The sequence below is a fragment of the Cadophora gregata genome (assembly GCF_030347475.1).
Source record: "Cadophora gregata isolate MNR1 chromosome Unknown scaffold_16, whole genome shotgun sequence".
NCBI classification, from domain to species: domain Eukaryota; kingdom Fungi; phylum Ascomycota; class Leotiomycetes; order Helotiales; family Ploettnerulaceae; genus Cadophora; species Cadophora gregata.
Window position 1 is genome coordinate 986,928 of NW_026695939.1, and position 16,398 is coordinate 1,003,325.

The 16,398-nt window shown below is 50.3% G+C and overlaps 4 protein-coding genes across 6 annotated transcripts; 1 reads left to right on the plus strand and 3 right to left on the minus strand.

Moving 5' to 3' along the window:
- Positions 1-451: 451 nt before the first annotated feature.
- ONS95_005581 (uncharacterized protein) lies at positions 452-3,701 on the minus strand (the record flags this gene model as incomplete). The annotated part of the gene is made up of 2 exons (XM_058498997.1): positions 452-3,573; positions 3,620-3,701. The coding sequence occupies 2 exons, from the start codon at positions 3,699-3,701 to the stop codon at positions 452-454; spliced, it is 3,204 nt and encodes a 1,067-aa protein (XP_058351264.1).
- Positions 3,702-4,650: 949 nt separating this feature from the next.
- On the minus strand, positions 4,651-8,075 carry ILS1 (isoleucine--tRNA ligase; the record flags this gene model as incomplete). Its single annotated transcript, XM_058498998.1, has 4 exons — positions 4,651-5,759; positions 5,809-7,510; positions 7,560-7,854; positions 7,942-8,075. 4 exons carry the CDS (start codon positions 8,073-8,075, stop codon positions 4,651-4,653), a joined length of 3,240 nt encoding a protein of 1,079 aa, XP_058351265.1.
- A 282-nt stretch (positions 8,076-8,357) lies between these two features.
- On the minus strand, positions 8,358-11,966 carry ONS95_005583 (uncharacterized protein). Of its 3 annotated transcripts, none has more exons than XM_058499000.1 (4): positions 11,819-11,966; positions 10,619-11,747; positions 9,318-10,564; positions 8,358-9,265 (listed from the first exon to the last, which is right to left on the minus strand). In XM_058499000.1, exons 2-4 carry the CDS (start codon positions 11,594-11,596, stop codon positions 9,070-9,072), a joined length of 2,421 nt encoding a protein of 806 aa, XP_058351267.1. In that variant the 5' UTR covers positions 11,597-11,747; positions 11,819-11,966; the 3' UTR covers positions 8,358-9,069. The 3 variants fall into 3 exon arrangements, with proteins under 3 accessions (XP_058351267.1, XP_058351268.1, XP_058351266.1); XM_058499001.1 differs by having other exon boundaries at positions 8,358-9,051; positions 9,100-10,564; XM_058498999.1 differs by having other exon boundaries at positions 8,358-9,051; positions 9,100-9,265; positions 10,619-11,966.
- Positions 11,967-12,177: 211 nt separating this feature from the next.
- RAT1 (5'-3' exoribonuclease 2) lies at positions 12,178-15,556 on the plus strand (the record flags this gene model as incomplete). Its single annotated transcript, XM_058499002.1, has 3 exons — positions 12,178-12,510; positions 12,566-14,961; positions 15,010-15,556. The coding sequence occupies exons 2-3, from the start codon at positions 12,686-12,688 to the stop codon at positions 15,554-15,556; spliced, it is 2,823 nt and encodes a 940-aa protein (XP_058351269.1). The 5' UTR covers positions 12,178-12,510; positions 12,566-12,685.
- Positions 15,557-16,398: the final 842 nt, after the last annotated feature.

Here is a 16,398-nt window from a genome sequence, read left to right on the forward strand (position 1 = left end):
AAGAGGAATGAGGGTTTCTCGAACGCGAAAGCTGTTGATGTGGTCGATCCAACGCCTTGTTGATAATCGTTTCGATGAGGCTACGATCACGCTAGTAGCGTTCGAGACGAGGCTGACAGGGGTATGAACGGAACCGAAGAGCCCAGATGAAGGCGAAGAAGCACAGCAAAGCAGTCAATGAGTCCCGTTTCAGAGGTGACGAATAACTTCCAAGCTCGTACGAGTATCTATTCGCTACCTACTTCTAGAGCAGTCTGCGTTCGTACTACGCAGTCATACTGAAAGCTGAGCCCTCCTATTGATCGATTACTCTCTCACAACTCCTATTCGTTGAACTCAGAACGCCCACCTCCCGAAGCCTATGAACAATATGCCCAGGTATCCAATACCTCCTCCAATGAAACGCCACGCTTGAAAGGCCGATCTAAATCCACAAGCCCAATGAATTCTCTCATGACTCTTGCTCATCACTCATATTATTCTCTGGTATATCGGCAAAGTCCTTTTCAATGCCTGACGCGCTTCGAGCCTTTGGCTTTCGAAGGGATGGGACGCCTCCGGACCACTGTGCCCGTAGCTGTCGTTCAAAGGGCGTTGAGAGAGGCGCCTTTGGAGTCGTTGAGAACCTTGCAGCCACGGCCATCACTCTCTCGGATCTTCTGGATGGGGTGCTCAGGTACCCTGGAAGTGGTGTAGACACAGCACCCGTCTCATCGAGCCCTTCCGCCCACTCATCCAGTTCAAGGTCTTCCTCAAATTCCGAAAATGCTTCGAATTTTGCCTTCGCACCAAATTGACTCGATTCTACGAAGATTACCCTCTTCCCCGGTCGGTTCTGGAGTGCCTTTTGGCGCCAGTACGAGAATATCTTCCTGAAGTTCTTCTTCGCATTCTTCTCACGGATATTGGTTGCGTAGTTGACTTGGGCTCTGACCTTGAGTGCAAGAAGACTCCATTGCTTCACAGCTCGACTTTCTCGATGCTCCTGGTAATTGAGGACTGCTTCCGTCTCCAGAGCCTGAACCGCGCTGGAACGATTTTTCCATGACGTGAAATGCTTCTGCAATATGTTCTCCCGCCACAAGCCGTCAAGTTCGGTAACCTCCTCTGCACGAGCTTTCCAACGGTCAAAGAGATCCATTGCAAGAATGACAGTTTTGTTCTCAATCACTTCAGCGGCTTGTGAGTGCAATTTCGTAGTTTGCCGTGCCTTATCTTGCCAAGTGTGCAATACACCTCGTATCAGGCTAATTTTTGCCGCTCGCCTGACTTGGGCATAGGCGGCCCTCCGCTTCTCTCTCCTTGAATGTTCCGCGGAGACTTTCCATTGTCTGAGTGCTTTCGTAAGAACAAGGTAATAGTTGGCATCCTGTGACCGTCTGTCCAGCTCTTGGAGGTGCCGGGCCCGCGTGGACCATTTCGTCACCGAGCCTTGCAAAAGACGTGGATGGTGATGGTCCATCGCTACAACTTCCAGTCGTTGCTTCGTGTCTGTGCGAAATGCCCAAGTGTGTAAAACATCGATCTTGGTCTTCTGAGCAATAAGTGATCTAGCCAGGTCTTCCTGTGTCAATCTCCGTCGCCTGGCGTCCTCCATTCTTTGCTTCCAGAAGTCGAAGGCGGCCCGAGAGTTCCTCAGCCTGTGATGCCGACCAAACAAAATCCTTGCTTCACGAAGGCGCATCAACGAGAAAGCCCCAGCCAAGACGCGATGATCGATACGGGCAGCAAGTATGGTTGACAGGTGTTTATAACGCCACACAGTCAGAGCTTCCTTCAATATCTTCATGCGATCCATTGTGGCTGCCTCCCTTTCCTGGCGAGCACGGTACTTCCAAATCCCAAAGGTGTCTCGAAGTGTTCCTACAGCTGCTTTCGATTGAACCGTAATGATCGCTGGTATAATTTTTGTTTCTTTGCGCCATTTGATCAAATAGGGGCGAAGAACATTTCCATGATAATGTGCATCTGCCTCTTGACCACAGCGCCACTGATCCTCCGCCCTAGTTCTCCAAAGTTTCCACGCATGCCATGCCAAGTCGAGCTTTCGTTTTTCTTCAGCAGAATTGCGATTCTCCCAGTTGTTATGCGAAACAACGATCCATCGAAATAAGACCCTCCTCCTAGTTTTATCTGTCCTCCACTTGGTCGCTTTCATCTCCCACAGACTCCGAACCCACAACCGGTAGACTTTCTCTATCAAATTGCCCTCGTACTTTTGGACGGCCTGTGTGAATTCCTCCACGGAATTTGCGTGCTGTCGCTTCCACACACCAAAGAACTTCATGAGAACTTGGCGGCGGACTTTGAGCTCATTAACAGCTGTGATGTCCTTCCAAGCATTGAGAACTCGGGTGCTTACTACCAGCTTTCTTGCGAGGGCTGTGCGGCGAATATGAAAGTTGGCAACGTGCAGCCAGTGATAGAAGGATGTTTGCAATAAATAGTTCCCTCTCGACTCCCAAGCTTGTTGTTCACGACGTGCTTGAAACCGTTCCAACTCTGCGGCTTTGCGCTTCGCCAGGAACGCATGGCGCCATGAATCAAAGGCTGATTGGGAAAGTGCTTTTTGGTCGTGATCTGTCGCTATCAACTCGAGACCAAGATTGTCCTGCTTGAGATCGCGAGCTCTGTCCTTCCAACTCCGCAATCGCTTCTTCACCAAAGCCTCGAGTTGCGCTTGGTAAAATAAAGCTGCTTTGATCGCGAGCAAGGCTTCGGCTTTTGGCGCGGGTCTGTGAACGACTGCCTGCGTCCAATTTGGTACAGTCTCCTCCTCGAATGCAGAAGTAGCAGCAGTTATTTCGCTGCTAGTTAGGTCGTATTCTGACAGGGGTACAGATGGAGTTGTTGCTCTATGGTGGTGCTGCTCGTGGTCTTGCAACGTTGATTGCTTTCGAGCTCGCATGCTACCATGGGATGAAACAGATCTGCTGCGAGGTGTGCGCGGTCTTTCGCAGCTCGCGTTCAGCCAGGCTCCAACGCTGTGGTCGGTATTCTTTGTCTTTGAGATGGGCGGTCTGGCATTATTTTCTTGGGTAGCGAGGAGTGCTTGCTGACCCGGCTGGAAGATCTCCTTTTCAATGACGATTCGAGAATGGTCTTTTCCAACGATGGAGAATGAGTTGCGCCGTGTTGTCGGTTGTGATTTGACATCGATGCCCACATCCCAAGCTGAGCTTTCTGAATTGCGCCTTTGCTTCCGGTGCGCGTTCTTGTCATCATTCGTGGCGAACCTTTCGCTGGCTGCGGTACCCTCAGTTCCAACGTGCGAGTCTGCCAGCTTGCTATGTTCCTGGCCATCCTCTTGGTTATCCTGGTCGTATTCGATCTCGATGCCCATCCTAGCCAGGACCGCCTCGAACTTCTCGTACATGGTCGCGGGACCCCTTTGTCCTCCGATCTTGAACAGAACCCGAGCATATCGATTATCATGATCCGTATCGACTCCGACACGGGAGAGCACATCATAGTATGCACCAAATAACGCGTTTGTTGGCAGTCTCTCGCGATCCGGTAGCTTTGGGAAGAGCTCTTGCGCCAACACCACGATGTCGTGCAGAATCGCGACATCTAGTATCACTGTTAGAAAGCATCGCGAAACAGAGGGCTATCCAACCTTCATTGCTGTAGTAGGGTTCCGTGGTCTCTGTCTGGTTCTGTCCGGCATTGAAGTGCGGAGCGCTTCCTGGTGGAGGCATCTAGAGGAAGGCATTCGGCGAAAACACTTGAGGCGAATTCTGTCTGTTTATGGCTCGTCGCATGCTGTGAATACGCCAGCAAAGATTTTCAGCAAGGTGCCTTGACCGGGATGCGGTGAGCAGCAATTCATGTTCGTGTTCATGTTGTTTTCGACAGAGCGCAGCAGACCAGATCAAGACCAGAGCAGGCCAGTAGTTCATGTTCAACGCGTCGATTCGCTCCGCTCCACCCTGTCCCAGTCCAGTCCAGTCACGGGCGCCTGCGTTTTCGCGGTTGGCACGGAAAAGTCGCCGTAAAATCTGGAAAAGGAAGCTAGCTTACTTACCAGGGCAGGGGTAAGGTAAATTTACCTAGCGCCTACCTTAGGTAAGGTAGCCTGGGCTTGGCAGTGCAAGTCCCGTGGTCCAATCTGATCCATCTCATCCCAACCTCAACTCTACCTGCATCTTAAGCTAATGATTTAGACGCAAAACAACTGGACCAGACCAGAACAGCTACCAACCTACGCCGGTAAATTGGGATGCCTCCTCGTACGCGGCCAATTGAAAAGTTTGCCCAGGCTGTTGGCAAATGCTCAGCGGAGGTAAAGTATACGCAGCCCAAGTCTCGGTCTACTGCTCACTCACCACGCTTCCAGGCCTCTGTCTACGGCAAATGCATAGTGGCCGACTACAACTCTGTTCACAAGGATAAATGCCTCACTGAATTCCTCCGGTTGAAGGATTGCTACATTGTGTGTTACCAACGATCACTCTTGCTATTATTCATGCTCACGAGGCGTAGGCTGCCGCGAAGAAACCATGACGCCGATAAAAAGTGCAGATGTGCAATAACAACGTCTAGCTACGTCCGTCACCTCGGGCTACGCTATCAAATCCGGCATAGATGAGTCGAGAAAGTCAGAAGGAGTGATCATCCACTGTCCGGGTACTCGAGCCAGGTTCTTGTTCATAGCTTCAGGAGTCGAAGTAGAAACACGGCTTTCGTAATCTCCTGCTCCTCCTCCATAATGACGCCTGCCTCTGGTGTCTCGGGTATCATGCCTTCAATTTCTGTTACAACGTGATGATCGATGGGCCGTCGCAAGGCCTTCTCGATGGTACTGGCTTGAGTGGTGAAGGCGTTTGCAAGACCGATATTGTCGGGATCAGACAGCACCTTATATTCCATCTTGACGTCGTCGGTAGGTTGAAGGCCGGCCTTTTTCCTGAGACGCTGGACGCGATTGATAATCTCCCTTGCTAATGCCTGGTCTGCAAGTTCTGGGTAGATCTCCGCATCCAGAATAGTGAGTACCTCGTCGTCGGTGTTCGTCTCCAATTTTTTCGATGACTCGTCGTCTTTCAGGCCTCTCTTGACAACGAGATCTCCGTCTTCAAGTGTGATGCCATCCACGATAATAGTCTTGTCGAGCACGAACTGATGCACTTGGTCGCTTGTCAATCCTGGCAAAGCTTTCTTCACTTTCTGAACATCCTTCTTCAGTTTCTTTCCCAGAACTGGCCAGTCCGCGGACACGCTGTATTGAACATTGTACCTTGCCTCGTCCGACGAGAGGACTAGTTCCTGGATGTTGAGCTCTTCGGTAATGTAACCCTCAAGGGATCGAACATCCTCCAGGTACTCGGCGTCAGGATGTATGACAATCAGGCTCTTGAGTGGAGTCTTGAGACCAATTGTTCGGCGTTCTCTTGAGACTCGTGCTAGTTCAATGACACGTTGCATTCGCCCGACACGACGCTCAATTTCCACATCAAAAAGCTCCTCTCTAACATCAGGGAACGATAGAAAATGGACACTGCGAGAATCTTCTCCTTGAAGGCTATTGGGAATGTGTGGTAGTAGACGCTGGTAGATGGTGTCTGTGATGAAGGGTGTGAATGGAGCGAGTCCCTTCACGAGGGTAAAGAGAACTTCAAAGAGGGTGTTCAGTGCGTGCTGGGTGTCGTCGACGCCGAGCTCGCCCTTGAGACGCTTACGGTTGAATCGAATATACCAATTTGTTGTGTTGTCAATCAGATCTAGAAGTCGGGGAACGACAGTGTAAAGACGATAACCTGCATCAAGTTAGCAGGAGAATGCTTTTGGCCTGACACTCGCACTCACCTGCCATCTCCTCGTTCACAAATTTGAGAAGACTTTGACAGCTTGCCAGAATCCATCGATCCATGACATTTGTATTGGTAGCCTCCGCTCTGGGATCGAAGCAGTAGTCAATCTTTTCGATCTTCTTCAAGAGTGCAACTTGTCCTTCGAAGAACTTGTAGCTGTTCCACAACGGCAACAAGACCTTGGCGACTACTTCTTTCACGCCAGCTTCTTTGAAGCGCAATGGCTCGGCTCGGACGACTGGAGAGTTGATTAGATACAGGCGCAGGGCATCAGAGCCATACTTGCTCATGACAATTGATGGATCAGGGTAGTTTTTTAAACGCTTCGACATCTTCTTTCCGTCTTCGGCTAGCACGATACCGTTGACAACGCAATTCTTAAAAGGGGAAACACCAAACAAGTGCGTGCCAAGGACCAAGAGCGTATAGAACCAGCCTCTTGTTTGATCGAGACCTTCTGCGATGAAGTCGCCCGGAAACGACTTCTCAAACTTCTCCTTGTTCTCGAATGGGTAATGCTGGCTGGCATATGGCATGCTTCCCGACTCGAACCAGCAATCGAAAACCTCCTCAATGCGCTTCAATTGGCCCTTGCCCATCTTGCTAGGGATGGTGATGTGATCAATATTGTCACGATGAAGATCCGTGATCTCGCCTTTGTAGCCACTGAGCTCCTTCAGCTCAGCAACGCTGCCGATGCAAACTTTCTCCTCCAGATCATCGCTGACCCAAAGAGGGATTGGTGTCCCCCAATATCTATTACGAGACACGTTCCAGTCCCGGGCTCCGCCGATCCAGTTGGCAAATCGCTTTTCCTTGACAAAGGATGGCACCCAGTGAGAACCCTCAATGTTCTTCAGCATCTGGGGTACAACCTCGGGAATCCTAATGAACCAAGATGGAACGGCTCTGTAGATCAAAGGTGTATCTGATCGAGGGCACATTGGGTAGCTATGTCGAATCTGCGAATCAACAATAAGTCTTCCGGTGCCCTTGAGATATTTGATAATGGCCCTATCTGCGGTTTTGACATGCTGATTTGCGAAATCGCGGACTACCGGAGTGAAATGACCTCTCTCATCGACCGGATTTGGGGGTGGCCGCTTCTCGCTGATGACACCATTCTCCATGGCGACATTGTAGTCTTCCTCACCGAAAGCAGGAGCTTGATGAACAATACCAACACCGCTATCATCCGTTACGTATGTGGCATTGAAAACCCGAAACCCATATTCTTTGAATTCCTCGTAGAAATAATCAAATAGCGGCTCGTATTTCCAGCCCAACATCTCACTTCCCTTGAGTTTCTTGATGATCTTGAACTTGGCCTTCTTAACATCCTTGTAGAGAGTACCAAGGAGCTTCTCCAACAGAATGAAGTTCTTTCCGGTGAGTTCATCGTGGATCTTGAGATACTCGAAGTCAGGGTGTGCAGCCAGGCCAGTATGAGAGGGTAACGTCCATGGCGTCGTAGTCCATGCGAGGAGGCAGGTGTTTGGGTCCTCTATCAGTGGAAATGAAACCACAACTGCAGGGTCAGTGATATCTTGGTAGTTTTGGTTTGCCTCGAAATTGGAGAGTGCGGTCGTGAGAGCTGTCGAGTATGGCATGACTCGGTAACCTTGGTATACAGCCCCTTTGTCGAAAATAGTCTTGAATACCCACCATTCGGACTCCATGAATTTAGGGTCCATAGTCTGACATCATGTTAACTCTCAGGACCATTATTCCAATACAGAAAATTACCTTGTAGTCATTGTCGAAATCAATCCAGCGGCCCAGTCTGTCAATAGTGGTTCTCCATTCTGCAGAATATCTCATGACAATAGCTCTGCATTCTGCGTTGTACTTCTCTAATCCTAGCTCCATAACTGCAGCCTTGCCCGTAATTCCAAGCTTCTTGTCAATCTCGTGCTCGATCGGAAGACCGTGTGTATCCCAGCCAAACCGTCTCTCCACATGGTAACCTTTCATCGACCAGTACCGAGGGATGATATCTTTTATCGTGGAAGCCAAAAGATGACCATAGTGTGGCAATCCGCTGCGAAACATCAGTAAGTCGGTGCAAAATGTACCCCGCCATCGCAATTCAAGGCTGCTCGAGATCTTGAAGTGCAGGGTCACCTACGTAGCAAATGGCGGTCCATCGTAGAAAGTATAGACAGGCCGGTTCTTCGAGAGCTCCACCTGTCGCTGGAAGGCGTCGATCTCTTTCCACCGCTGAAGAACATTCTCCTCCTCCTTTGGAAAGTTGATACTCATGGCGGCGGTGGGATGACGCTGGGAGCAGTATATGCGGACAAAGTACCGCGAATCGCAGATAGTGCGAGCGTGGGGTGGGTTGTCGAGTTTGGTACTGACGTGCGAAGACGTCGTGTGAAACAAATGCTGTCAATGGGGTTTGTTGAAGTTGAGTCGTTAATTGTCCCTTCGTGCAATACCCCGCGGTGACTCTTTACTTTAATTTTGCCGTGCCTGAGCAAGAAAGTGGACAGCCAATCACAACTCAAACAAGATTCAGCCCTGCTTCCGTGGTGGGCAGAGCTAAGTGAGGGGCAGCTTCCATTGGATCTAACAAATTTCATGATCCACTCTGTGGGCGAGAAGCAGATCGAGTCATTATTTATTCCTTCAGCCACTGTGCGAACATTACTCTGAGAAATCTAATATCCCGAGGGAATATAGGACAGCTAGCACTGGCATTCCATGCCTTGGCTTTCGCCTGCTACTGCCTGTTGTTCCAGCAGCCATTCCACGAGATGAATGCCGAGCGGTGCTTAGCAGAATCTCAGGAAGCGAGGCTCTCTTTTCCATTCCGTAGGCCAGACCCTAGTATATCTACAGCATGATACAAAACCGGAGTTCGTTCTCAGTCCACCCCATCGTCACCTTCTTCACCTTCATCGTCCTCTTCGCCATCCTCCTCGCCATCCTCTTCGCCGTCAGACACAGACTCTCCAAGGGCTTTCAGCCGCTCCCTGTATTGTTTGACCTTGTCCTCCATGTCGCCAAAAACCATCAACAGGTCATCTAGTTCGCCTTGAACTGTTTGCTTTTCCTGTTCCTTCTGAACCAGAGAAGCCGCGGCCTTGGTAGCGTTCGTTGTCGCGGCATCCACCCTAGTTACCAGATCCTTTGCTTTCTCTTCAGCACGCTGTAATCGGACTGCTTGCTCACTACTACTCGATTGATATTCGAGATGTGCAGTCTGCAAATCTTGTAGATGATCTTTGTTCGCCTATAGTACGTCAGCAACTTAGTCCAGCAAGACAAGCCATATCTTTACCTTTGTGAGATCAGCATTCAGTTTACCGATTTTAGTCTGGAGGTCTGCTATCTCGGCCTCGGTTCGTTTTCGAATTCTATCAGCATTAGCTTCAGATGTCTTCTGAACATGCTCAAGCTGTCGCTGGTGGCCTTGGATGAGCCGGGCCTGTTCGGTTTGTAACTTTCTATGGCCGGTTAGCTAGATAAGTATCGTCAGGGGTAGGATTTCCTCCATACTTCATGTCGTCATCGTGATGCCGCTGCAAAGCATCATTTACATTCTTGATCCGTGTCAATTCCACAGCAAACGTCTCTTTGTTTCTCCGGTGGTCGGCCTGCTCTTGTCCCAACTGCCTACCAAGAGATACAACTTCCTCCTGCGCCCTCTGCAACAGCTTCTCCTTCTCCTCGAGCTGCGATCGCAATGAGTCAACCATTTCACGAGATATGCCCTTCTGTACCCCGTTGGTAATGACAGGTATCTCCATACCAGGATCTCGGTCAATTACGCGAAGTAAACGACTGAAGTTGTCTTTGATGAAATCAACGAATGTAGTATCAAAGAAAACTTCTGGGAGGCCGCCCAGCCGCGCTGAACTGAGTTTTTGCGGGATTACTTCAAAGTCTCGAAGAAAAGGGTATCCTCTCAACCTCGTCAGCCTGTCGATGTACTTCTCTCGGCCCAGCTGAGATGCTATTATTGGATGTATTGTCGCTCTGGGAACCGGCGAGTCCTTTGTTGAGAATTCGTACACTATTCCAAGAAGTGTAGCACACAGTCCTTGAACCATGACTCCGTCCCCAACACCACTCGAAACAGCTTGCGCCAAACTTTGAAGATTGCTTCCTTCACCAAGGAAATCGTTGACCCCATCGGGGTCCTCAAACAACCACCCACAGAGTAGCATCAGGTAAGCGACCAGTATCCTCTCGTCTAAATTCCTTTGGATGCCGACAACAAGATTCCCAGTCAGCGTTTGAATGCAAGTCACCACTTCTTCTCCTTCAGCTGCGTCGCCCTCAACAACACTCATTGCCAGGCTTTTCGCATTGGCATCCTCGTAGACCAAGTGAAATAAGATTACAGCCGCAAACCAATATCGGTACGCATCGCTGGATGTCTGGGTATCCAGAGGTTGAAGAAGGGTTGTCAGGACATTGGCAGTTTCGTCGGCCCCTGCAGTGTGTCCATCAATAGCTCGCCGAAGAAAGTGCTTTCGTATTACGGGGTGATTGTAGAAATATGCTTTGATGCACTCGCACGCAGCAAGTCTGGAATCAAAAGCGCTTATCAGAGGCACACTCAGTGTCAGATCTAGTAGCCCGTCAATAACATAGACCTGCGGAACTCCATTCCGTACGGTATCCTTCTCTCCCTCACCCTCATCAGAAGGCTCGTCGAGGACTGATGTGACTCTGAATTGTGAAAATCCTTCTTGCAGCGCTGGGTTACCACGAATCAGATCTGCACATGTCGTCAAAGCCTATCTCAAACGTCAATAAGCTTCGATCCAGCGACAACTAATTGACTAGCATACCTCTGCTTTTATCTGCATCTCCGTTGATCGGTCGAAAGCCAGGTGAAGAACTTGGTCCAGGACACCGTGTTGCCAGAAGGAAGCCTGGTTAGCTTGAGTACCGACTCCGCCAGTGACTAAGAACAGCCTCAAGACTGCCAGCAAAGCATATATGTTCCGGTTCGCTTGGGTCTTCGCCCACTCTGCAACCTTGGGCTCGTGGATCTCCTTGGCAGCATCGGCCAATAACAATGCAACCTTGGGAACGCACCCAGCCTCTCTGAAGAATGATTGGTTGGATACATTCAATCTAAGAAGGTTCGCTAGCAATATCAGACAATCTTCCACTATTCTGTCACCGTGCACCAGAGAACCCTCCAAGTTGATAATTTTGAATATCCGATCGAAGGCATCTTCAAATGCAACCCGCTTCTGCAATTCCGAAGACGTCGGTGTAAGGTAGGTGAGAAGTGATAAGCCCTCGTTCCGAATGGCGTCTCTTCTGTCATCAAGTACTGCTACTAGTCTGGAAATTCCCAAAGGCGCTGTAAATATACATTCCTCTGTTCTCTCGGTGCGAGAGGCCAAGATGGCTGAAAGCAGCTGCAGTGAGTAGAGTCGAGAGTAGAAATCTTGTGTATCCAAAAAATCTAAGAGCAGTGTAATATTGTCTTGGCGCTGAGTGAACTCGTCTGCCAGCCAGAGAGCAATCTCTTCTGACGCTTCGGGGCTACTCTCATTGGGGTTGAAGAGCATAAGGAGTGTTTCGAGTGTAATTTTGACTGTGTCGACATCTTCGCGGTCATTGTTGAGACTCCCAATTAAGCCTCGTAGAGCATCTGAAGCAACGGAAGCAGGGTATTCTTTCGCAAAGCTTCGTAGACCCAAGATCGCAGCGCGACGATCTTCCAGTAAGGTTGATGAGTTCAAGCGGCCAGAGAGGGTTGTTATCGTTTCGCTGACAGACTGCTTTGCAGGCGGCGTTGCGATGGCGAACATGATTGCTGGGGCAAGTCTCTCTGCCTCGGGGTTCGGCTTTGGCTTGGGTTCTGATCGAGGAGCGGAAGGCCATTGACAGTCCTGGACGGCATGTTATGGTCTGTTTCTACGATACCCAGGATCGTCTCATATTGTGGAAAAGGAATGGGTCCTGTACGCCAGTTAGGTAAATTACATGGCTTGGATGACTAGATATGTATAGGTGGACTGGGAGCGGATTACAGCTAATCTACACGGTAAGCCAGAACAGTGTACGTGTGGTGTGGTGTGGCTTGATATGGTATGGCGTGGTAAGTATGCTGGGCTGAACTCGTACCTGTCTAGGTTGACAGTTGAGAGACTTGAACCACCAAGGTAGGATAGGTAGGTAGGTAAAGCGAAGAGAAGTGAAGTGCAGTGAGGCTCCCAGCAACTAATCTGGCCTTGCTGGACCCCTGCTCGCCCGAGCCTAGCCATGCCGAACAACAGCAGCCTAGGCAGCTAGGCAACATCCGCTCTAGCTCGCCCTGCCTTCCGAGAGAGCAAGGCAAGCGCAAGCTTCTGCTGCTGCAAGCATGCTCCCGCATCGCATCGTTTTCTTTCACCACCTTCACCTCCACCACAGCCTCATCCTCATCCTCAACAACTCATTGTCTAATATCGCAGTCATTCGAAGAAATACACGGTCGCTGCTACTTTCATAGTCTGTGGGCTAGCGCCACCGTACTTTCGCTTCGCTTTCTGCGACCCGTGACAGCGCCAGGCTGCAACACATCGTGCCGCGACACTTGTCTGAACTCAGCTTGCATCTTCCAACCCCAACTCGAAGCGCTCGCGGAGATGGGTGTCCCAGGTACGTCTTGCCTCCTTGCACATATTCTCCGTCGCTAACAGTCTTGCTATCAGCTCTTTTCCGATGGCTCAGCCAAAAATACGTACGTTCATGCGCACTTTGCCCCTCTCAGCTGCCAATGCTAATCATCTCAATAGCCGAAAATCATCAGTCCTGTGATCGAAGAAAAACCCCATGAAATCGATGGCCAGGAGATACCCGTTGATACAAGAGGACCAAATCCGAATGGCGAAGAATTCGATAACCTTTATCTCGACATGAATGGCATTGTCCATCCCTGTTCACATCCTGAAGATCGACCACCTCCAAAGGATGAGGAGGAGATGATGTTGGCCATTTTCAAGTATACAGATCGGGTCGTGAACATGGTCCGCCCTAGAAAGCTACTGTTGATTGCCATCGATGGCGTCGCGCCACGCGCCAAGATGAACCAGCAACGTTCCCGACGATTTCGGTCTGCCCAGGAGGCTCAGGAGAAAGCAGCAGACAAGGCTGAGTTGCTGAAAATGCTGAAGTCGCAAGGCGGGCACATAGAAGAGCCCGAAATCAAGAAAGCCTGGGACTCCAACGAGATCACTCCAGGAACGCCTTTCATGGATATTCTAGCTGCCAGCTTGCGATACTGGATCTCTTACAAACTCAATACGGATCCAGCGTGGGCTAAGATGAAAGTCATCATTTCTGACTCTACTGTTCCGGGTGAAGGTGAACATAAAATCATGGAGTTCATCAGATCTCAACGCTCTTCCCCTGATCATGACCCCAACACACGTCATGTAATCTATGGTCTCGATGCAGATCTGATTATGTTGGGACTGGGAACCCACGAGCCCCATTTCCGTGTTCTGCGAGAGGATGTGTTTGCGCAGGATAGCAAGCCTCGTACTTGTCACATGTGTGGCCAACCAGGACACGAGGCCAGAGAGTGTACAGGCAAAGCAAAGGTAAAGGACGGCGAATTTGACGAGAAAGACAGTGCGCCAGCATTGAAACCATTCATTTGGCTTCATGTGTCAGTCCTCAGAGAGTATCTAGCCGCTGAGCTCTATGTCCCAGATCAGCCCTACAGGTTTGACCTTGAGCGAGCTATCGATGACTGGGTGTTTATGTGTTTCTTTGTTGGCAATGACTTCTTACCGCATCTTCCCAGTCTTGAAATTCGCGAAAATGGAATCGACACTTTGATTGCCATTTGGCGCGATAACATTCCACACATGGGCGGATATCTCACCAAGGATGGCCATGTTGACCTTGAGCGAGCCCAATTCATTCTCGACGGATTGGCGAAACAAGAAGATGCCATTTTCAGAAGAAGAAAGCAGACGGAGGATCGCCGGGAAGCCAATGCAAAGCGACGTAAGCTAGAGGGCGACCGCGGTGGGCGGGGAGGCCGAGGTGGCAGAGGCGGCGGTTCCCAAGATTCTCCATCAAACGGAAGACAGAGCAGGCCTTCTAACCTTGCACCAGAAGGACTTCCCCTTTTTGCCCCAGGCGCAGGCATTAGTAAGGAGGCAGCTGCTATGACACATGATATGGTTGTCAATCGAGGCGCCATCTACAAGGCAAACTTAGCTAACAAGAGTGCTGCGGCCGCATTGAAGAGTCAAATCAACGGATCGGCTCCAGCCGAAGACGCCAAAGACATTGCTACTGATGGTACCGCCGAATCACCAGCATCTGCACTTGGGAAGCGTAAAGCTGATATGCTTGACGATGACAGCAGCACTCCTGGACGTAACACACCCCAGCCCGGAACACCCAAGACACCGAGTGACGAGCCGCCACCCGACACTGTGAGACTGTGGGATGAGGGTTACGCTGATAGATACTACGAGCAAAAGTTCGGGGTCGATCCCAAGGATATCGAGTTTCGCAACAAGGTTGCAAGAGCCTATGTCGAAGGCCTTGCATGGGTTCTGCTCTACTATTTTCAAGGGTGTCCATCTTGGGATTGGTATTACCCATATCATTACGCTCCTTTTGCTGCAGATTTTTCCAATATCGCTGATATGAAAATATCTTTCGAAAAGGGTAGAATTTTTAGGCCATTCGAGCAGCTTATGGGAGTGCTCCCAGCCGCTTCCAGGCAAGCCATACCCGAAACATTCCACGATCTCATGACCGATCCGAATAGCGAGATCATTGATTTCTATCCTGAAGATTTCGTTGTTGATCTTAATGGCAAGAAGTTTGCTTGGCAGGGTGTTGCTCTTCTTCCCTTCATTGATTCTGAACGTTTGCTTAGCGCAATGGCTAAGAAGTACCCGCTGTTGCCGCCCGAAGTTGCGGCTCGCAACGGCGTCGGCAAAGATGTTCTTCTTGTTGCAGAGGCTCATGAAGCGCTCTATGCAGATATTGCTACAAACTTCTACTCAAAGAAACAGGGTCCCCCGCACTTTAAATTGAATCCAAGAGTCAGCGAAGGCTTGACTGGAAAGGTCGAGAAAAATGAGTCTTATTTACCTCATGGCACCCTGACATTTCCTCTATCGAGTGGAGAGATGCCGAGCCTAGACGAAGATCGTTCAATCAGGTAAGTCAACATTCCGCCTGTCGAAGAACCGGCTGACATGTTGAACAGTGTCCATTACGAGATGCCCAAGTCAAAGCATCTTCATAAATCTATGCTCTTGCGAGGTGTCACCTTCGCTACTCCAGCACTTACCCCCAGCGAAATTGAAGAGACGAATAATAAGGCCGCTAGGTCAGGTCGATCTCATGGCGGCGTTCCACTGAGAGGCAATGGCCGGGGCCGAAATTCGTTCAACTATGCGTCATCCAACCAATATCGTGGATCACACAACAGTCAGCAGGCGCGTGGACCCCCACCGCCACAGTATCAAAATCCATTTCCCCCTCCACCCCCAGGCTGGACTCCACCTCAGCCTGGCATGGCTGGATTTGCTCGTGGACCTCCCCCACCACCTCCTGGCTATGCAGCGTATGGTAGTGGCCCACAGTCCAACTACTCTCAGCCGCCCAGCAATGGCTACGGAGGCCAGCAGGTATATGGCGACTCTAAGTACAACGATCGTCGTGCGGGCGGTAACTCCCACCGAGGAGAAGGTGGCTACGGTCATGGGCGAGGGGGTGGAGGGTCGTATCGTGGAAACTATGGCGGTCGCTGAGAATGCATGCCAGCCACATACACAACGTTTTGCTTTATGGCAAGTACTGCTCTTATCTCAGCTGGCCGGACCGTCCCATCCTTTTCGTAGAATTGTACTCTATATCTCGTGTATAACAGTCTGGAGGGTCGAAAAGACCTTAAAATGGGAGCGGTCTTCCCTACCACTTGAGTCTAGTCTAAGATCTGTGACTTCTAAGCATGTCGAGTACCTATGTATAATGAGGAGCCGCTGTTCCAGATTTTGCAGTTCGGTTGCCAAAGGACTTGGCGCGATTCACTCAACCATGCTGCGATGTAGACACTCCCCTCACTCTTCAGGGTTCTATCTTCTGTGCACACCATTCACTATCCAGGCTGTTGTGGTTGGTTCTGTTGACGAGGTGGGTTAATAGTCTGTTCTCCTGTGTACTGTAAGTCTGCGGGCACTCGCCTACAGGACTGGCGCATTACTAACCGGTCCACCTCCTGTTTTGCTTGGGGCTCGTACCTGTAGGAAGGGAGCAGACTCAGCAGACCACCACCCTACATATTAGCCTGCCATGCCATCCTTCGAACAGGAGGGAGGTAGGGGAGGTACTTATAAGAAGGTGGGTACGGTGTGCGTGCTGTGCCCGCGGATAGATACTGCGTACGAGTACCAGAGCTACCTACCTAGGTACTACACCTGGAATTTGACGCCCGCTGGTGACATGACGATAATGTTGATACTTATCATGCCAGTGTAGCCACACCAACCAGTCGTAAACCCCATTGGATCAGCCCAGCCTCCAGGCCAGGTCCCGCACTGTCTGCTAATAGCAGACTCTTCCGATAGGAACCCAAGCTCCGAGCTGCCCAGTA